Here is a 21,988-nt window from a genome sequence, read left to right as displayed (position 1 = left end):
CACCCCACACTGGGGATTGAGCCTGCAACCCGAGCATGTGCCCTGACCAGGAATTGAACTGTGACCTCCTGGTTCATAGGTTGACGCTCAACCACTGAGCCACAGCTGGGCCAGAGTATATTTCTTAATGAAATGTTTACTGTATTTTCTTTTTCTTTCTTTGGTCCATGATTAGTTAAGTGTCAAAAACTAGGAAAGCTCCTGATTTATTCATTCTTACCATTTTGCACCTGCCTGCAGATACACTATTAATAAAGGTGAATGAAGGTAGCCAGAGAGAGGCGTTAAGTAATGATCACAGTCAGAGGGGCAGATGCAGTGTGCTGATCTTTGTCAGTCTCATTTTTTTAGAAGTGACAGCTTGTGGTCCTTAGTGTATCTGGGTTTCTCAGTCTGGACACTGTTAACATTTGGGGCCAGTGAATTCTTTGTTGTGGGGGCTGTCCTTTGTAGTGTAGGATGCTTAGCAGAATTCCTGGCCTTTACCCTCAGGTGACACTATGACAAGCAGATAAGTTTTCAGATTTTTCTAAATATTCCCTGGGGAGGACAAAATCCTCCCTGGTTGAGACCAACTCGTACCTCTTGGCTATATATTTAACTGCTGTAGACAAGGTGCTGTCTCATTTGATTTTCACAGTCACTGTGAGTTTGGGCATGCCTTCTATCCCTGTTTTATGGGTAAGAAGTCAAGGTTCAGACAGGTTATGTGATTTACAGGCTGTTGTGCAGCTGGTAGGTGGTAAAACCAGAGCTGTGACTCAGGTCTCCCTCTAGAACCAATGCTGTTTTCTCTGCACCATGTGAATATGCTCAGTGACCATGTAGATAGCTTTGTAGATTTGTCTTTCTATAAAAGAAAGGAAAAATGGGGTCAGTTTGTGTTGTGAGAATAAAAAAGGTGATGCAGATTTATCTCAACAGAATTTTAAACCCATTTTCCATGTTCCAATACTAATTTGTTTTCTTTCAGAGGTTTGCAGTAAGACCTTACTTGCATAGTTTTTATTTATACTACATGTAACTCAAATTCATTTACCCTTTTTGTTTCAGGATTACATCCATCGAGTAGGTCGAACAGCTCGAGCTGGGCGCTCCGGAAAGTCTATTACCTTTGTCACACAGTAAGTGAATTGTGTTGGGGCAGAGCAGTGTTGAGAAAAAAGCAGAGCTTGGGAGCAGACCGACTTGGAACCTGACTCTACCGGTTACTTAACCTCCCTGCTCCCAGTTTCATCGTTCGTAAAATGGAAATAATGCCTGCCTGTGGAAAAGTCTGAAAACATCAGTTTGTCACAGTGCCACCTGGGGGAAGAGGCCAGGAATGCTGCTAAGCATCCCACGCTGCAAAGGAAGCCCCACAGCAAAGAATTCACTGGCCCCTAAGTTAATACTGCAAGGCTTTAATGAGATTGGAGATGTTGTCTACAAGGGCTAGTATAGTATTTAGTATATAGAAGGACAAAAACCACCCTATTATTTCTTTTTTTAAAGTTTAATGTTTTTAATATATTTTATTGATTTTTTTACAGAGAGGAAGGGAGAGGGATAGAGAGTTAGAAACATCGATGAGAGAGTAACATTGATCAGCTGCCTCCTGCATACCTCCTACTGGGGATGTGCCTGCAACCCAGGTACATGCCCTTGACCGGAATTGAACCTGGGACCTTTCGGTCCACAGGCCGATGCTCTCTCCACTGAGCTAAACCGGTCTTTAACTGCTAGAGCCAGAGAGCACTGACCTCCCCTCACCTCACAGAATTAGAATAACTATTTCTGATTTTATTTTTAAAGGAAAAATTTTATGAACCCGGTGCTTTTCTGGGAGTAAAGACTGTATTGGGGGATTTTCTAATGGGCTATGCCAGCCGTGGGCAAACTACGGCCCGCGGGCCAGATCCGGCCCATTTGAAATGAATAAAACTAAAAAACAAAAAGACCGTACCCTTTTATGTAATGATGTTTACTTTGAATTTATATTAGTTCACACAAACACTCCATCCATGCTTTTGTTCCGGCCCTCCGGTCCAGTTTAAGAACCCATTGTGGCCCTCGAGTCAAAAAGTTTGCCCACCCCTGGGCTATGCACAGAATATTGCATTTAGTTAGTATTCTGAAAAGGACCAGTAGATTCAGTATTGTTTAACACTGTGGCTCCTGTTGCATCATGTAATGTAATACGTATTTTGGAATGGGCTGACGTTTACATTGTCAGTCCACCAAAACCATGCCAATGTTTCTTTCTCAGGTATGATGTGGAACTCTTCCAGCGCATAGAACACTTAATTGGAAAGAAACTGCCTGTCTTTCCAACACAGGATGATGAGGTTATGATGCTGACAGAACGTGTGACTGAAGCCCAAAGGTTTGCCCGAATGGTATGCAACTTATTTTTTTTACCAACTTCTTTGCAAATGATATTAACTATGTGCTAGATATTTTATTAGTCCTCATAATAAAATGTAGGAGCTGGGTAATGTATTCTGAATTTAAGAATAAATGCATTTCTAAGCATGCTAAAGCTTAGAGATGGTAGGTCCATCATTAAACCATGCAACTAAGTGGTTGAATCAGGATTCAGACTCAGTCTGACCACAGTGACCACAGTCTCAGCCTCTGTTCATGTTTCACATGTGGCAGGAAAGCCTTAGAACTTGAGATCAGATGTCCCAGTTGTGACTGATTTCTCAGAAGCAGTTCCTCACCAAGCAGTTACTATCCTAATTTAGGGAGTAATGCTTACCTTGAATACCTTACAGGATTCTGTGAGCACCAGGTAAGCTAATATAAACTGCATAGTTGCCAGTAGTAGCAGTAACAGTAGCAGTGGAGATGAGAAGATTCTAAAGGAGAATCCTTGCAAGTGTCATCTGCTCCCTGGAATTCTAGCCTGAGGGACAGAGGAACTTCGCCCGTGGGGTGCCTCGAGTAGCTGAAGTGTGGACTTGGTTTTATTTTTCTTTCAAAATAGAATTCTTTGATATTTTTGTTGACATGTGCATTGGGAGGGGGAAATTCAGAAAATACAGAAAGGATTCAAATAGTAAATGGAACGTATAAGCCACCCCCCACAGAGAACCATAGGAAACCGTTGGCAGTTTTTCTTTTCTTAGCCATAATTAGACTTTATCTAATTGTATATGATTAATATTTTTTGATTTCAGCAAATTAGATTCATGTGATCATTTCTTCATGGCTGCAAAGAATTGTTATGCATATGTAACATGATTTACATTGATATGTATTTAGGCTTTTTGTAATTTTTTCTATCTTAACTAGCACGGTTGAACATCCTAGTATGTACAATTTTACGTACTTGTCTTGTTTCCTTAGAATAATCCTAGAACAGTTGGGCTGAGGAGTATACAGTTAAAATTTGAATTCACATGGAATGCTGCATTGCCCTGTAGAAAAGCTATAGCAGTTTACACTGTCAGTGAAAGTATATGTGAATGTCCTCACATTTTGACTACTAGATATTACCATTCTCTAAAATCTTTGCTAGTCTGCCATGTGAAAATAATAGCTTATTATTTGAATTTGTATCTTTGATTGTTAATAAGGTTAACATTTTTGTATATCGGGATTTTGGTCTTATTTCCTTGCTAATGTGAAACTTTAGGAAGTTACTCATTGTTTGATTTTACGGAGGAGAGACCAGGATGTGTTAATCTTCAGTGGCAGTGGTTCATTTTCAGTCCTATCCTTTCTGTTTTGCAGGAGCTGAGGGAGCATGGAGAAAAGAAGAAACGTACACGGGAGGATGCTGGGGACAATGATGATACGGAGGGTGCTATGGGTGTCAGGAACAAGGTGGCAGGAGGGAAAATGAAGAAACGGAAAGGCCGTTAGTCTCTTTTATAAAGACTTGATTTCTGCTTTCGGTTGTGTGAAAGGGGATTGAGGAAGAGAAAGAAACCTCCTGCAGTAGAGTTCTTCAGACCGAAGTCTGTCAGAATTATGTCCAGAATCTGCTCAGCTGCTTCAGTACTTACTCTCCTTTCTATGTGTTGGAGTGTCATGACTGCAGAATGTTTTGTACAGGTTTTACTGTTCTTCCACTTTGGTTCCTGCTCATGACAGGAGTAGGATGTGCCCTTCTGTCACTTCACACAGACCTGTTGCTTTCTCAGCTGCAAGTCAAGGACTATGTGATGCAGCACTTGACCTGGAATTGTAAAGACGCTTCTGCATCTGTAGAATGGGGATACCTAGGATACATAAGCAATCTCAGCTTGTGCTTCGTTAGACCTCATGTGAAATAATAAATTTAAATATTATTTTTTAAAGATTGAAACTTCTTGAAGACCTTTATAAGTTAAAGGACATAGATTTAAGAAGATCTTGCTCATAGGTAAGAAACTAACAGTGGCAGTTACATGGCAAATTTATTGGTGGTTCTTAAGTTAAACGTGGTTGGGAATCTGCAGATGTGGAAAACTCACTATGCATTGTTTTACGCTACTTTATATAAGGGATTTGGGAAGATTTTGGTATCTGCAGATTTTGGTATCTGCAGGGGGCCCTGGAATTAATCCCTCATGGATACTTAGGGGCAATTCTAGTTATTTTTTGGGGGGAGTCAAAAATTATATGCAGCCCTGGCCGGTTTGCTCAGTGGGTAGAGCATCGACCTGCGGACTGAAGGGTTCTGGGTTTGATTCAGGTCAAGGGCACATGCCCAGTTGCGGGCTCGATCCCCAGTAGGGGGCGTGCAGGAGGCAGCCAATCAATGATTCTCATCATCGATGTTTCTATTTCTCCCTCTCCCTTTCTGAAATCAATAAAAATATATTTTAAATTATATGCAGATTTTCAACTGCATAGGGCAGGGGAAGGATTGTTAAATTATTAACTCTTGTGTTCAAGGATCAACTTTTTACCTGCAAAGACCCTCTTTCCAAATAATGGTCACATGTTCTGGGGTTCCAGGTAGACATGAATTTTTTGGGGTACACTAGTCAATCCATTACAAACTCTTTCTGGACTGCTATGTTCCTTAGGGTTTAAGATTGCATTGTGAAATAGAAGTGGTAAGAGTTGATTAGAAGAGACAGGAGGTAGGTCTTCAGAAATGGTGGGATGGGTAGAAGTTTAGGGGTTTAAAACGACTTTCTTTAAATGAAATGTAAATTGTCTTTGCAGTCAGGTTACCAGTGGCTCTAGTTAAGGAATGGGGAGGGAGGTCTGTGGCCTTTGTTCTGTTCCCTTCTTGGTGTAATTCTTTAGTTCTGTTTTCCTGATTTAAGAAACAGCTTCAACCAACTGACCAACCTCTCCACCTCTCCCAACTGCAAACAAACACACCTCACCTGACTTTTAAGACCTTTAAAGGGCGTATCTCAATAGTCATGGAATGCTGGCCCAGAGAAAAAGTTCTCTATTTCTCAGCTGAATCATAAAACCACTTTTTATAGCTTTACGGTGTCATGACTTCATGATCCTAGTGAGCCTGGTTTTACCTCTTCTGTACAGAGCTAACGTGAGATGAGGAAAATACCTCTGTCTTATGAAGGGGTCAGTTGGAGAAGCCATTCCAAGCTTCAAGCAGGCTCAGAATCCCAGGCACTCTGGAATTTCGGGCACTCTGAGGGCATTCTAGTGGTGGCCAGAAGGGGTGTGGACGCATAGATCACGATTCTTTCTTAGTCCTTAAACAATGTAATGAATATCCTAGAACTTGGCTGACTATCAAGACATCCAGCTTACAGCCAGAGTGTTTTCCAGGTAGCTTCTCACCTGCAAAAAATGTAAATCAGGTACTCTAATCTGCCCCAGGTCCCTCAAAGGCCTGGGAAATGGGACTAGAAAGAACCACAGGCTGTGATATTGGTTACAGAAAATGAAGGCATTCCAAGTTATCAAAAGCAGGTAACAAAGTAACATCCAAGAAAGCATGTTCCAAAGAGCAAACACACACAAAGACTTGAATACAAAATTAGAGAATATACAGGAGGTTTTAATCCACATATTTCTTAAGGTGAAACCTAGCCTTAGTGCAGATAATAAATCAGGGTGTGAGTCACCCCTCTTCGGCTGGAATGACAAGAGACCCAGACCCTGGCACTAGAGATTCAAGGGTTACCCACACCCACATTCCTTTTCATGCCTCACCTGTCCCAGGTATGCAGTAAAATTCCAGCTAAAAATAACTGTAGAAACTTGAACTCTGGGAAATAGCCCTCAACAGTCTCACCTAGAGTAAAGAGCTGATTTGTGCCAAGTGGAAGAGAGACAGGAAGAAAATGGGCCCATTAGAGACCGTGTAATCTCTGTGATGTGGTCCCCAATGTCTGCTCTTATTGAAGTTTTTATCTGCTTATAGCCATCCACCCACCTGATACCCTCAAAGTATTACCTTCATTAACCTCTGGATGCCACGTGGGGGCCTGGAAGAAAGCAGAGGGATGGGGGAGTGCAATGAAGTTGGTAAAAGTAGTCGCTCCCACTAGCTCTTGCTGTGTGATCTTTGGTAGGTCCTGAACCTCGGTCTCTCTCACTTGCTAATATGGGAATTAAGGGCATCTATCCTGTCTGACTCAGAGTCTTGAACCTAATTTTATTTTATTTTAAAAATTCTGTTCCTTCCCAGTGCTTGCTATATCCTCGCCACTGTGCCAGGTACTAGGAAGACTATGCCGAAGAAAGTTAAAAAAAAAAAAAGTCCGAATCTGTCTTTGCTGAACTCGGTCTTAGCACTGTGTTGTAATTGTGCTTGCCTAGAGGGCAGGGACCATGGCTCATTCATGGATGTGGATGCAGCTTTACGATCTTGCAGGGCCCAACCCCCAGTGAATGATCAATAGCTGTTGTTTTTAAAAGGTGCTGTGTGTCAGCAGCTTTACCTGTGTTGCATCTAAGTCCTTGAACAATCCTGAAAGGTGGTTATCGTTCCTGTTATGACTGTGTAGTCAGACTGTCAGGTCTGCTTCTTATGAGCTGTGAGACCATGGGCGAGGTATTCACCCTTTCCATGTTCCAGTCTCCTTATCTGAAGAGCCATAGATCTTATGTAATGTGCCTACCTTACAGGGTTGTGGGGTTTACATGAGTATACTATGGCTCATCATAGTGATTAATAATGTTAGCCACTATATTTATCACTATTATTACGATTACTACAGATGAAGACTGGCTAAGTGGCTTGTCTAGGTTGTATAGCTGATAAGGAGTTAAGTAAAAATTTGAAGCCTCTATATTATATATACTGTGTTTATATGTGTATACTTTCATATTATGTTATTCATTAAATGCTTATTTGATGAAGGAAAGATGGAACCATACATATTTTTTCCTTTGGAAAAATGTCTTCCACATAACAAGTATTAAATAATGAGCTTTTGGACTCCAACCTATTTGCAAATCAGGAACAGTCAGGTGAGGGAATATATGTTCAGTTCCACCAGTAGATGGCAGAAGGGAGAAAAGATATCCCTGAATGGGAAGGAGTTTTCATTCTGAGCAGTGACTGCAACACAGGGACTCATTAAAAGGACTCTTTGTGCAGTGTTTGGCCCACAGAGACAAAGGGGTGGGAGTCAGAGTGCGTATGGGAGCTACCTAGAGGTATCTGAAGGGTGTCAGCCTTCAAGAAGATCTGCTAGGCTGGCCCAGAAGATGGGGACTGGGAAACCGAAGTTCAGATGTAGTAAGAACAAGTTGCATTCCACTATTATCTCTTCTTCACAGCCCCAGTCTGCGTTTCCTCCCTTTCTGCTTACAAGCAGCTTTTTCTTTCTAAAAGTCTGCCTTTCCTTCTGGAATTCTGGTTAAGTCATTGCCCTCTGTTCACTGTTCATGTCCTTCCCCCCTCCCCCCCGTAACCTAGGAGTACTGTTACTGCTTATCCAAGTATATGTTGTTTGTGTTTATGAATGTAAATTGTATCTCTCTTACTCCATCGAGTAAGCTTTACCCATAGTCCTCCGTCAAATAAGCTGGTGAGCCACTTGTTTGTTCATCCTGTCCTAGGCATGTCTTCCAGCAGCAAGTGGTGGGGAATTGTCACTCTGGTTCCAAAAGAGTACGAGTAGCAGCAGTCATATGGGATGGGCAGAAATATTGGACTAGACGGTTAACTCCACTCTGATTTCTATGTTGGCTCTCTCTCCCAACATTCCTTTTGGGGGAGGAGTGTACTCCTGCTCAATTCCTGACCTCTTGGACACTCTAACACAGTGATGGAGAACCTTTTGAGCTCAGCGTGTCAGCATTTTGAAACACCCTAACTTAACTCTGGTGCCGTGTCACATATAGAAATTTTTTGATATTTACAACCATAGTAAAACAGAGATTTATATTTTTGATACTTATTTTATACTAGGGGCCCAGTGCACGAAATTCGTGCACTGTGCAGTGGGGGCCTCCCTTTGTGGGAGGCGACTGGGCTGATCAGAGGAAGGCACCAGCCCCATCACCCCGCTGCTGCAGCCACTGCCAGTCACCACAGCCAGCAAGGTTTTTTCATCAACACGGACTCCAGTCCCATCCCATGAAAAAATTACAACTTTTTTTAGGCATTTTCAAGATGTGTCTTTCATATAATAATAATTTCTTTATTATTTTTTTATCCTCACCTGAGGATATGTTTCCATTGATTTTTAGAGAATGTGAAAGAGAAAGGGAAAGACAGAGAGAGACATCAAAATGAGAGGAACACTTTGATTGGTTGCCACCTGCATGAGCCCTGACCTGGGCCCCGGCCAGGGAGGATCCTGCAACCTAGGTATATGCCCTTGGTCAGAATTGAACCCAGACCCTGCCATTAGCAGGCCAAGGCATTATCCACTGAGCCAAAGTGGCTAGGGCAGGATATGACATTTCTTAGCCCTCCAGCAGTGGACCTTCGTTTTTTTCACCAGGAGTGTTTTGGATTCTTATTAGCCAAATTACTAAGAATATTACCAGTGGCATACAGGGAGCTTAACCAATGAGTGGTCAGAAAAGGTGCTTCCTCTGTATTTCACACCAATCTGTGGCTTGGTACCCCACCCACCCCCGCCCCAGGCTTGATGCCTCTGGCCCAGGCTTCAGGCCTGGGCAGGGGAACCCCATCTCCCCCGATCACAGGCTCCACCCTTGCTCAGGCCTGACCCCTTGGCCAGAGGCGTTGACCCCCATCACCCTCCGATTGCCAGATTGGCCCCTTGCCCAGGCCTGATGCCTCTGCCAGAGGTATCAGGCCTGGGCAGGGGACCTCCATCTCCCTCCCATAGCTGGCTCCACACCCCGCCCAGGCCTGACGCCTCTGGCCCAGGCTTCAGGCCTGGGCAGGGGACCCCCAGCTCCCCATGGTTGCAGGCTCCGCCCCCGCCCAGGACTAATGCCCCCGACCGAGGCATTAGTCCTGGGCAGGAGACCCCCAGCTCCCCATGGTTGCAGGCTCCGCCCCCGCCCAGGACTAATGCCCCCGACCGAGGCATTAGTCCTGGGCAGGAGACCCCCAGCTCCCCATGGTTGCAGGCTCCGCCCCCGCCCAGGACTAATGCCCCCGACCGAGGCATTAGTCCTGGGCAGGAGACCCCCAGCTCCCCATGGTTGCAGGCTCCGCCCCCGCCCAGGACTAATGCCCCCGACCGAGGCATTAGTCCTGGGCAGGAGACCCCCAGCTCCCCATGGTTGCAGGCTCCGCCCCCGCCCAGGACTAATGCCCCCGACCGAGGCATTAGTCCTGGGCAGGAGACCCCCAGCTCCCCATGGTTGCAGGCTCCGCCCCCGCCCAGGACTAATGCCCCCGACCGAGGCATTAGTCCTGGGCAGGAGACCCCCAGCTCCCCATGGTTGCAGGCTCCGCCCCCGCCCAGGACTAATGCCCCCGACCGAGGCATTAGTCCTGGGCAGGAGACCCCCAGCTCCCCATGGTTGCAGGCTCCGCCCCCGCCCAGGACTAATGCCCCCGACCGAGGCATTAGTCCTGGGCAGGAGACCCCCAGCTCCCCATGGTTGCAGGCTCCGCCCCCGCCCAGGACTAATGCCCCCGACCGAGGCATTAGTCCTGGGCAGGAGACCCCCAGCTCCCCATGGTTGCAGGCTCCGCCCCCGCCCAGGACTAATGCCCCCGACCGAGGCATTAGTCCTGGGCAGGAGACCCCCAGCTCCCCATGGTTGCAGGCTCCGCCCCTGCCCAGGGCTAATGCCTTGGCCAGAGGGATTAGGCCTGGGCAGGGGGCCCCCAGCTCACTGCGATCTCCTGCCCTGCCCCTGCCTAGACCTAATGCCTCTGACCGAGGCCTTAGGCCTGGGCAGAGGACCCCCAGCTCCCCGCGGTTGCAAGCCCTGCCCTTGCCCAGGCCTAATGCCTCTGGCCACGGCATTAGGCCTGGGCAGGGGGCCCCCAGCTCACTGCGATCTCCTGCCCTGCCCCTGCCTAGACCTAATGCCTCTGACCGAGGCCTTAGGCCTGGGCAGAGGACCCCCCGCTCCCCGCGGTTGCAGGCTCTGCCCCTGCCCAGGCCTCATGCCTTAGCCAGAGGCATGAGGCCTGGGCAGGGGACCCCCAGCTCCCTGGATTGCAGGCTCCACCCCCGCCCAGGCCTAATGTCTTTGGCCAAGGCTTTAGGCCTGGGCAAAGAACCCCTAGCTCCCCTGACTTCCGGCTCCGCCCCTGCCCAGCTCCCATTGTAGGCTCCACCCCTGCTTCCCGCGATCACTGGTCAGGGTGGCAAAGGCGCCCAGTTCTCTGATCACGGCTGGGGGCCCTGCCCCCCGGGACCCCTGCCCCCCGGCTCTTAGCTCCCCCCTGGGTTTTGGATCACCGGCAGGGGGCTTCTTCCGTCCTCTCCCTTTCGCCTCCCACATTGTGTCTACATATGCAAATTAACCGCCATCTTAGTTGGCAGTTAATTTGCATATCTCCCTGATTAACCAATGGGAAGGGTAGTGGTCGTACGCCAATTACCATGTTTCTCTATTATTAGATAGGATATTTCAATGCCATTTAGCAAAGAAAAATCAACCAAAAAAATGAGTTTGCGTGTCACCTCTGACACACGTCATAGGTTCACCATCACTGCTGTAACCCAAACTGTTAAATTCAGTGCTGACTTCCAACCACCATTGTGTCTTCTGGGTGGTCAACAGAGTAGGGACCATGAGAAGGTTTCTTATATATTTCTGTTTGCACATTTGTGATGGTTTGTTTGTGATTCTTTACAATGAGGCTGTGGAGACCTTGCTGTGCAGGAGGCATTTGCTAGGTGCTTGCCATATAGTTTTTTAAAAAAATATATTTTATTGATTTTTTACAGAGAGGAAGGGAGAGGGATAGAGAATTAGAAACATCCATGAGAGAAACATCGATCAGTTGCCTCCTGCACAACCCCTACTGGGAATATACCCTCAATCAAGGTACATGCCCTTGACTGGAATCGAACCTGGGACCCTTCAGTCCACAGGCCAGTGCTCTATCCACTGAGCCAAACCGGTTAGGGCTTGAGGAAACATTGAAAAGCTTGTTTGTGATATTTTAAAACCTGGTCATTCCTTATTCTGCATCTTCAGTGATTTCCTACGTTTACCCAAGGGTATTCAGGAACTCTGCAGGGTGAGCTCATGCCAACAAAATGCATAGAGATTTGGTCACATCATCGTTAATCCGTGCTTCTGTTTTCATTTCATTGGTTTTGGTGGAATTCAGAGGCCTGGATGAGGGGGAAGGATTCCCTGCTTCACCGTAGTTCTCTATTTTCACCAAGTCTCTGGGAAATGTGTAAGTTTGACCTTTGGACTCTGCCATAACGTTCATGTAAAACTTCACACAATATCAGAATTTTAGGGTTTGTTGGCTGGTATGGCTCAGTGGTTGAGCTTCAACCTATGAACCAAGAGCTCATGGTTTAAGTCTCGATCAGGGCACAAGCCCAGGTTGTGGGCTCCCCCATAGGAGGCAGCCAATCAATGATTGTCTCTCAGCATTGATGTTTCTATCTCTGTCTCCCTTTCCCTTCCTCTCTGAAATCAATAAAAATATATTTAAAAAAAAGAATTTTAGGGTTTGAGGGGATGTTAGTGATCAAACAGATTGTTCATTTTCCCTTTGAGGATACTTAAAGGAACTACGAGTATGTTTATCGGTTTGTATGTGCTTGGCAATGCGTAGGTTTGTGTATGTTTTAAAATGTGTTCCAATGGTTATAGCTACTTAAAGAGATACACTAAAGTAGACTTCTCCTATTCTTCAAAAAAGTTGTAGTGGAATTTTGTTTATAATACCTGCCCAAGGAAAAGGTGCTTGCTTTTCAGAACTAACATCTTAGAGACTGATGTCTCCTTTCTGAGAATAGTGGTGGAAGATTTGGGGGGACAAAAATGTGTTTTAGGTAACCCTGGTTAGCCTAACTAATTTCCTTAGGCAATGCTAGTGTTGTCCTTAACCAAGTTGTATCTTGGAAGAAGTATGGGTAAGTCACACATCATGCCTCACTTCTTTAGCATCTTTGTCCAGGTGACCTCCAATTCACATGTGATCACCAGGAGGAGCCTGGGAGGAGGCAGCAAGCCCCACAAGGAAGGACTCAGGCTAAGAAGTTTATGTGGGCATGAGAGAAGAGGAACCCACCTCTGGGTTGATCACCTGGGGAGGGTGCAGGGACAGAATAAAGGAGCGGGAGAGGAAATCCAACAGCGGTTGTCTTTTTGTGACTGGCTTATTTCACTTAGCATAATGTCCTCAAGGTTTATCCATGTTGTAGCATATTGCAGGATTTCCTTTTTATGCCTGGAGAATAGTCATTGTATGTAAAGACCACATTTTGCTTATCTATTCACTCTTAGGTTGCTTCAATGTTATATCTCTTGTGAGTAAGGCTGCTATGAAAATGGGTGTTCAAATGATCTCTTCGAGACCTTGCTTTCAATTCTTTTGGGTATATACCTCAAAGTGGAATTGCTGGATCCTATGAATTCTATTTTTAATTTTTTGAGAAAGCAACAAATGTTTCTATAACAGCTGTACCATATTCCCTTCTCACTAACAGTGCACAAGGGTTCCAGTTTCTCTACATCCTTGCAATGCTGTTGTTGTGTTTTGTTAATAGTAGTTATCCTAATGCAGTAGTTCTCACCCTTCCTAATGCCGCAACCCTTTAATACAGTCCCTCATGTTGTGGTGACCCCAATTTCATTGTTACAAATTGAACATAATTAAAGCATAGTGATCAATCACAAAACAATATGTAATTATATATATGTTTTCTGATGGTCTTCGGCGACCCCTGTGAAAGGGTCATTCAACCCCCAAAGGGGTCGAGACCCACAGGTTAAGAACTGCTGTCCTAATGGGATTAAGGTGGGAAGTCATTGTAGGTTTAGGTTGTTTTATTTTCTAGTTCCTTACTTAAGTTGTAAAGTTAGGTTGTTGATTTGATGTATTTTTTTCCCCTTCTCCACCACTTTTATTGTATCTTTATATTTAAAGTGGATTTCTTTAAAAAAAACTTTTTATGGATTTCAGAGAGGAAGGGAGAGGAAGAGAGAGATAGAAACATCAATGATGAGAGAGAATTATTCATTGGCTGCCTCCTGCATGCCCTGCAATGGAGATCGAGCCCAAAACCTGGATATGTGCCCTGACTGGGAATCGAACTGGCAACCCTTCAGTGCATGGGACAGCGCCCAACTAACAAGCCACACCAGCCAGGGTCAGATAGATTTATTTATTTATGTATTTATTTATTTATGTATTTATTTATTTATTGTTAATCCTCACCTGAGGATATTTTTTCATTGATTTTTAGAGTGGAAGGGAAAGGGAAAGACAGAGAGAAAGAAACATGGATGTGAGAGAGACACATTGATGGGTTGCCTCCCACACATGCTCTGACTGGGGCGGGAGACTGAACCTGCAATGGAGGTACGTGCCCTTGACTGGAATTGAACCCAAGACCCTTCAGTCTGTGGGCCAATGAGCTATCCACTCTGCCAAACCAGCCAGCGCCAGGTTTTTTTTTTTTAATTAAAAGAAATGTTTAACAGCTTATTTTTTTAAAAAAAATATTTTTATTGATTTCAGAGAGGAAGGGAGAGGGAGAGAGAGATAGAAACATCAATGATGAGAGAGAATCATTGATTGACTGCCTCCTACATGCCTCCTACTGGGGATTAAGCCCAAACTCAGGCATGTGCCCTTGATCGGAATCGAACCTGGGACCCTTCAGTCCACAGGCTGAGCCAAACCAGCTAGGGCTTTAACAGCTTACCGAGATGTCATTTACATAGCAAAAAAATCCACCCAAAAAGTTTCCTTGTGCCCATTTGCTTTGCGTTTCTATTATTTCACCTTTTCTTTTGTGTGTGTGTGTTTTTTAAGACAAGAAAAAATTATAAATTCATATTGTTATTTTTAATTCTGGTCATCCTGTAGGCGGCATCTTCTTTTGCCACGCCTTGTAAATCAGACGGGTTTGGTTGGAGTTGAACCTGAACCTGAGACTACTACCATGTCAAATGGTGTGTGGTGACCCTCCCACCTTCCTTTGGAAGAATTCCCTAAGCTGCTGCTGACAAGCCTCATTTAATCTCTTCCTCCACCTCTCTGTCAGTTCAGCTTGGAGTGCTTCGGCTCGCTTTTCTTTTCATCCCCTGATTTGGGAAAAATACTTAGGCATACAATGAAGATCTCTTCTGCAAGATGGAAGCCAAAATAAGCAGTGAGGCCACACTGAGGTTTTCTAAGTTAACTTTCATCCGATGCCAAAATGCACAAGGGACTGTACAAAGCACAGCATTAACCCGAGTCACTAGCTACGGGGATGCAGTGGGAGTGCGGAGGCCAGGAAGACCCAGGAAATGCACCGCACCATCTCACCCCGTCCCCGCAGCTGAGAGGAGGTTGCTACGGAGAGCCGCCATGGCTCACTTCTGCACGGCGGAAGTGTAGATTTCTGGTGACAGTCCCCCTTTTTCAACCTCTGCTTTTTCAAATTAGGAAATAGCAAATTCAGGTGATTTGCCTCAAACCTCCAGCTGGGTGGGACAGACACAACCTTGCTTGACTTGGGCAGTGCCCGCTCCCTGTAGTGAGGCACAGGAGAGACCGTGAAGGAATGGGGAAGGTCCTGCTCAGACCAAGGGTGGACCATGTTTTCTGTATGACTTCAATGGCATGACTGCTGTGTGGGCAATGCCACAGGGGTGTTTACGCTCCCTGCACCCTTACCTTTCCTTATTGTTAGAGGCGGCAGACTGTGCCAGTCCAAGGAGATACTTGTCACTAGTTTTGCTTTTTCCAGAGTTCCCCACTAGGTGAAGCAGCCCTTGTCAACTCTCAAAAAGACAACCAACCCACTCACCTACCACCCTTTAGTGTCTTCCCATTGTTTTTTAGAGAAAGACAAAGCCACTCAGCATGGCCTACAAGGCTCTGTGTGGTCCCTTTAGCCTCTCCAGCAACTCTTCCACTTGTCCTTCCTCCCCCACTGGCCTTTTTTCAGTCCCCGAGCTCCTGCCTGCCACAGGGCTTCTGTACATGCTATTTTCTCTGCCCGCTTTCCTCTTCTGCCTCTTCACCTATGCAAGCCAGCATCTTTGCCAATATGCCTTCTCATTCTGGTATTGCAGTGGCTACTGTTTCTGTGCACTCAATGTGCTATATTTACTAAACAGTCAGTTACTAGCTACCGATCAAACAGTCGCTCGGGCTTTTATATATATAGATATATATTTTTTATTGGAGAGGAAGGGAGAGGAGGAGATAGATACAAACATCAATGATGAGAGAAAATCATTGATCAGCTGCCTCCTGCACACCCCCAACTGGGGATCGAGCCTGAAACCGAGCCATGACGTCCTGGTTCATAGGTCAACGCTCAACCACTAAACCACACTGGCCAGCCGTATTTTGAGCCAGGATGTGGAAGACAGTTCTGGACTATCTTAACTTCTTGCAGGTGAACTCAAATATCCCTCCACACATCCATGGCCCCCAAAGGACCTACTCATGGCCATCCACTCATCACCTTCCCATTGTACAAGCCCTCGGGTTCATCCCTTCAAAACAGCCCAACTGTCAGTGCAACGGGTTAACAGCCAGGACTCATGAGTGATCACTGGCCAAACCACTCGGTTCATTCAGCCCACTGGTAGATGTTCCCATAAAGTCTGCAGAGTGTCCTGCAGCAGAGGCAAGTCACATGTTAACATATGTCATCAATACAACGGACTCATTTTACCGACGTGGGGAAGGGAGGGCAGGGACAGGTCTCAGCTACCGTCCATGACCTATTGTGTGCTGTGCAGGGGGCCTGGGGGAAGCAATTGAAAAGCTCATTGTTGCCCCTCCCACATGAAGGCAAATTGATCTTACTTATCAGAAACCTGTACTTGTCTTTCCATGAATCTCCTTGAAGGTGAAGCACCTTGGCAGAAACACTTTTGCAAACGCATCAGAGCAAAACAGTAACACTCTTAAGGGACAACAGGCTTAAAAATGGCCACAGTTAAAGATGTGGTGAGAGTTCACATACAAGCACAAAATGTAGCAATTGACTGAGTTATCTATTCCAACTTAGGCGGCTTGGCCACACAAAGTTCTTCACTCAAGATCCCTTTTCAGCGAGCCTTCCGCAACTTCCTCAAACCTGCAGCTTTCACAGACATCCCAGCTTTTGTTCTATCTTTCCTTTCTTATTTTGAAACAATCATTATACTTCAGGATAAAATGACATTTTTCTTTGACCAAACAATAAATCTTCTTTATATTTTTCCTTATGTCATCATAAGAGACATCACCCAAACCTGTAGAGGATTTTTGCCAGAATTTGTTTGAGTTAAATTGATGATGACACATGCCTGGAACAAGATCTCAGATGTTTCAGAGAATACATTTTACAGCCTCTTTTGTGCATTTGAAATTAAGGAAGGGACTGAAACCAAGGTTATTGGATTACAGGATGGCTAACAAGATTATGTGCTTTCTTGAGGGTGGTTACCCTTATTCCAAAGGTGTGTTAACCTAGATACACAGGAACAATGGACAGGACTTGCTTACGGCAAAGATAAATCTTTCAATAAAGAAGTTATGTGCCTGGGGTGGGACTACCCACCATGACCTGCCAGTTTGGAATTTATGACCAGACCAGTGGCCACTTCCCATAGTGGCCCCTTACCTCCACAACACTCCCTTGACAAAATTCCATCTGTTTTTTTCATACCTGCCTTTACGGAGAACACACATCCTACTTTCTATATACAGGGTGGAGCAAAAGTAGGTTTAGAGTTGTTCATGTAGAAAATAAATAATACAAGAATAAACTGTGTTTCATATACTCACAACTGTAAACATACTTCTCCTCCACCCTGTATGGTCTTTTTCTTTCTTTTCTTTGTTGGTATATCCTTATTATTTTTAGTAGTTTTGTAAAAAACCTTAGCTCTTTCACAAATCCATTTGACAAGTGAACACTCCACAGCAGTATGCATTTTTAAAAGGCCTTTTTCCTTTACTGTCTGTGGGCAATGGTTTGGTTAGCTCCTGGGTGTTTACATTTCAAGGATCTGATAAGATTTAAAACTTTAAGTGATAAAGAAAGAATGTAAACTTTCTCCTAGGTGTTTTGGAATAATTTTGTTTAAAAATGTTCTTTGTATGGGACTGCATGAGACACTTAATCTGTTTCTGTTTCCCTGTTCATCACCATAACACCCTCCCCTTCACTCTCCTCACTTTCCCATGGATTCCACCTCTTAGGGTCCCAATCAGGCTGTCACAGGCAGAGCCTCAGTAGGCCTTAATCCACAGCAGCTTGTGTGGATTTAGCTTTATATCTTTTTAAAATTTTTTTATTTTATTGTTTAAAGTATTACAAATAGTAGTACATTTGTCTCCTTTTTTCCCCCATTGACCTTCCCCTGGCTTCCCCTACCCCCCTGTCACCTGCCCTCACGGCCCTCCCTCCCCCCAGGGTCCTGTGTCCACTGGGTATGCTTATATGCATGCATACAAGTCCTTCGGTTGATCTCTTACCCCCCGCCTCCAACACTCCCCAGCCTTCCTGCTGTAATTTGACAGTCTGTTTGATGCTGCTCTGCCTCTGTCTCTATCTTTTTGTTCATCAGGTTATAATGTTTCTTATTATCCATAAATGAGTCCGCTCCCCCATGCCCTCTCTAACTGCAGTGTCACCCACTATTTGGGCTTTGTGATCAGCTGATCTGTCCACAGTAGAGGCCACTGCACTGCCTTGCACTCCCCTTCTTTGCCACAGTGTGTTATGCTCAGTTTCTCAAACAAGCCCATTAAGTCAGCCGGCATTTTCAGGGGATCCCCATACTCAGGTGACAGTGTATGACAGTGTATACACATCTAACATATTGATCACCACTCCCCACGTAGACATAGTGGCCAACTCGGGATTTCCCCCAGGGTGTCTCTTTCCCAAGACCCATTTCTTTGGTCTCCTGGATGACTCACCAATTGTTAGGTCACAAGTTTCTTGGGGTCTTCCCAGGTGTAATCTGAAACTAAGGAGAGACAGAAGAAAGGGGCAGAGCAATCCAGATTGGCAGGTGGCAAGTTTAATAAACAAGGGAACTTTTCTCCAGCTGTCTTGGGCTGGGGCAAGATGAGTAGTTTCCCCTGCCTGCCTGCCAAATTTTAGAAGTTTATATGGAGACCCTAACTGGGTTTAGTCATGTACCCAGGGGGCGTTACCTGGGGTCAGTCACGTACTGCAGTCCAGATGGTCTCAACATTCCATTTCTATCTCAAGACTGTATCCTTGGGGCAGCTTCTGGGCGTTTACGAGGTGTTGAATGCTGAAGAGTGGTTTCAACCTGAAATAATGGCATCACCTGTATCATAGGGGGTTGTGGAAGGAAATGAGATAATTTAGATAAAACGCTCAGCCTCGTTCTGGCCCTTTGAATGTTGTCATTTATTGTGAGTCCTGTTCAGTCATTCATTCATTCAACTCATTCTGAGTAAGCAGCTACTATGTACCAGGTGCTGGTATCAACATGGGTGAACCCTCAAGGAGTGGCCAGTCCAGTCTCCTGTTTAGTATACACCAAAGTATAGGGTATCTCAAAAAATGTATACATACACTTTGAATAATTATAAAGGCAGGGTTTATTAAAATACATTTCATTTTCAAAATTGATGTATCAGCTGTTACATACAGTGTCTATACATTTTGGGAACACCCTGTAAAAGGAATAATCCCCCTCCTAATTCTCTCCCAAAGGTATGGTCTTTCAAGTATGCGAAATATAACTAATGATTTAGTCATAAAATATACAACATGGAGATAAATTCACAGGTCTAGAGGAAATTTTCTGCTGTGTTCATTTGACATGACTTTTGACAAGCCCAAGTTACTGTAGGGCAATATTCTTTTTCTGTAATTAACTATAAATATATTTAGTCACATGTGATTTAGTATATGTTATATGTAGAATGTTACCATGTAGTAGGCTATGTGATAAACATTACAAATATGTAATTAATTCTTACAACTATCCTCTAAACTAAACTTTGTTATCCCTGTCTTACTCTGATGCTCAGAGTGTTTGAGAAATTTTCCTTAAGTCACTTACAAAGCAAGTGCAGGACCAGGATTCAAAGAACTCCATCTGACTCAAATGCTCATGCTTTTATCACTGCACTATGATGTGTTCCTTTGTTAACTCTCAACTTGGTGTGCCAAGGCCTGGACAGCCATTCCCTCACCCTTCCCCCACCACTCAAGCTCATCACACCGTGTTGTACTTGCTTGGCGGTCTTTTCCATTAGACTAGGGCATCCTTGAGGGTAGATACACTCTGTTGTTCACCACCATATTCCCATTGTGAGAACACATACAAATAAGTTTGTTACTTATCACCGCTAAACAAAACTACCCTAAAGATTAGTGGCTTAAAAGAATAAATCACAGTTCAGTGGACTGACTGAACTTAGCTGTATGGTTCCCCTCTTGGGTCCCTCATACAGTTGTAGTCAGGTGGTGGCTGGGGCTGCTGTTGTTTGAACATCCGAGATGACTTCTTTATCACGTAGCTGGTGCATGGCTCTTGGGTGGCTGGAATGGCTAAAGATTGGCTGGACATCTATCCCCACTTAGTCTTCCATGTGGCTACCTTGGCTTCTTCGCAGCATGAGGAACTTCTTACATAGTGTCTGATCTGCCCCAGAGTGAGCATTCACAGAGACTTGGGTGGAAGCTGCCAGGCTTTTTATGACCTGGGCCCAGAAGTTACTCAGTATTACATCTGCCATCGTCTGTTGTGAGTCACAGGGCCAGCTGAGAGTCAGCATGTGAGGCAGCTATGTGATGGCATGAGTGTTGGAGGCATCACCCATTGGGGACCATCCTTGGAGATTAACTCTCACTGAGGGGAGAGGGCAGTCTACGGAGGGAAAGCTCAGAGGAGGCACTGTATACATGGGGACTCTCAGAGGAAGAGTAGGAGTTCGCCAAGTGAAGAAAGGGGGTAGAAGACAAAGGATGAGAGAGGAAATCATCTTCCAGGCAGAGGGAACCCGCTGTGCAAAGACTTGGGGATAAGAGAGGGCTTGAGGGGATGATGAACATGGTGTATTCAGGTTCTACTATTTATTGCCGGATAATTTGGATAATACTTAACCTTTCTGCATCTGGGTTTCCTCATCTGTGAAATGGAGATCATCACTTATTATTTAGTAGCATTATAAAAATTAAATTAGTTAAAGCATGAAGAGTTCTTTAGAACAATATCTGGTACCGAGCAAACTATTAGTATTTTACAGGCAAATCTGGGTAGTTAATATGGCTGGAACATAGGACTCTGGATTGGAAAGGGTAAGACATGAGTGTGGAACAGTAAGCAGGGGCCAGAGCACGACTTTGGAAGTTTTACAAAGGCGTTTGGATTTGGTCCTAGAGTAAAGGAAGAGATGTGGCAGATTTTAAGGAGGAGAGAGTTGACCAGATTTGGGATTTCAGGAAGTTCTCTATATTGGAGGTCCCCAGAGTGGGGAATAATTGGGAGAGGAGAAAAACCAGAGACAGAGATCAGTTAGAAGCTGATGTGGTCCAAGAGAGGGACACAGTGGCCTGGCCTAAGGTTATGGGAATGGGGATGGAGAGACGTGGAACTGCTAAAGGACACAGTGCTGGTTAGTGACAGAGCAGGGACTGAGCTGCTGACTAATTACACAGGAATTTCCTGCCAGGAAATTAACCTTTTTTTACTTGTTTATTTAGGCAGGCGTTTAATATGTGCTATTTGATGCAGACAGATAAGTAGTTAAAGTAACTGGGCAGGGATAGTTCAGTTGGGAGGTATGGTCTCCCTTTTCGTTGCTTATGCCGGCAATTGCTAATAACAGGTACACTCCCATAAATCACTGCTCCCAAAAGAAACTGGGCAAGGTGAGCGATTTTCTTTGAAGGAGAGTTTTTTTTTCGCCTTCCAGCTCTACTGGAAGGGTCACACCCCATCTATCATAACCGCCTCGTCTGTTCTCCTTTGGGTCACACTGGGAGTGTTATTTGCCTTTTCTGGTTTATTTGGCATGTAAAACACCAGTTAAGATCTGGTTGGCTACTCTGTTGGTGCACCCTTTGCCTTTCAAGTTGTGTTTCTCAAACATTCTCTGTAGACACAGGTTGGTCATGGAGCCCACAGTTCTTAGAAGGTCTGGGAATAGCTGGGAGCAGGGGACTCCAGGCTGCTACCTGGGGGCGTGGGCTCTTGAGACATTTGAGGGAACAAGGGTGGCTGCTGAGACTGTGGGCAAAGAATGAGCTTGGTGTTGTTGTCATCCACTGAATTAGGAGACCGTGAAGGTCTAAGATGACATTCTAAATGAACGCTGACAGGATCCACTCTAATTTCTTCTCTTGTCCTTCAACACCCCATGCTTGTTCCTAATTCCATATGGGATGATAGAGTCCTATGTCAATAGAGTCCTACAAGTTCTTCAAGGCTCAGGTCCCACCTCTGCGGGAGCCTCTCTTTACTCTCCCAGCCCTGTGGGTCACGCCCACTCTCACCTCCAACCTTTGAAGAGGAA

General features: G+C 44.9%; 1 protein-coding gene and 1 long non-coding RNA gene across 2 annotated transcripts in view; one reads left to right on the top strand and one right to left on the bottom strand.

The window, feature by feature from the left end:
• DDX47 (DEAD-box helicase 47) overlaps window positions 1-4,291 on the top strand; it is a 13,246-nt gene extending 8,955 nt beyond the window's left edge. Inside the window, exons 10-12 of the mRNA XM_006760213.2 lie at window positions 1,054-1,124; window positions 2,249-2,378; window positions 3,721-4,291. Coding sequence (XP_006760276.1) covers window positions 1,054-1,124; window positions 2,249-2,378; window positions 3,721-3,852 — 333 coding nt within the window. The 3' untranslated portion in view covers window positions 3,853-4,291. The remainder of the gene's footprint in view (window positions 1-1,053; window positions 1,125-2,248; window positions 2,379-3,720) is intronic.
• LOC107182552 overlaps window positions 1-21,785 on the bottom strand; it is a 22,822-nt gene extending 1,037 nt beyond the window's left edge. Inside the window, exons 1-2 of the long non-coding RNA XR_001513265.1 lie at window positions 21,774-21,785; window positions 3,126-3,130 (exon numbers count right to left, since the gene is read on the bottom strand). This is a non-coding gene — a long non-coding RNA (uncharacterized LOC107182552). The remainder of the gene's footprint in view (window positions 1-3,125; window positions 3,131-21,773) is intronic.
• Between the last annotated feature and the right edge of the window lie 203 nt (window positions 21,786-21,988).

The sequence above is a fragment of the Myotis davidii genome, unplaced genomic scaffold, assembly GCF_000327345.1.
Source record: "Myotis davidii unplaced genomic scaffold, ASM32734v1 scaffold1017, whole genome shotgun sequence".
NCBI classification, from domain to species: Eukaryota; Metazoa; Chordata; class Mammalia; order Chiroptera; family Vespertilionidae; genus Myotis; species Myotis davidii.
The sequence above is the reverse complement of the archived record's forward strand: the minus strand, read 5'-3'. Positions and strand labels throughout refer to the sequence as shown.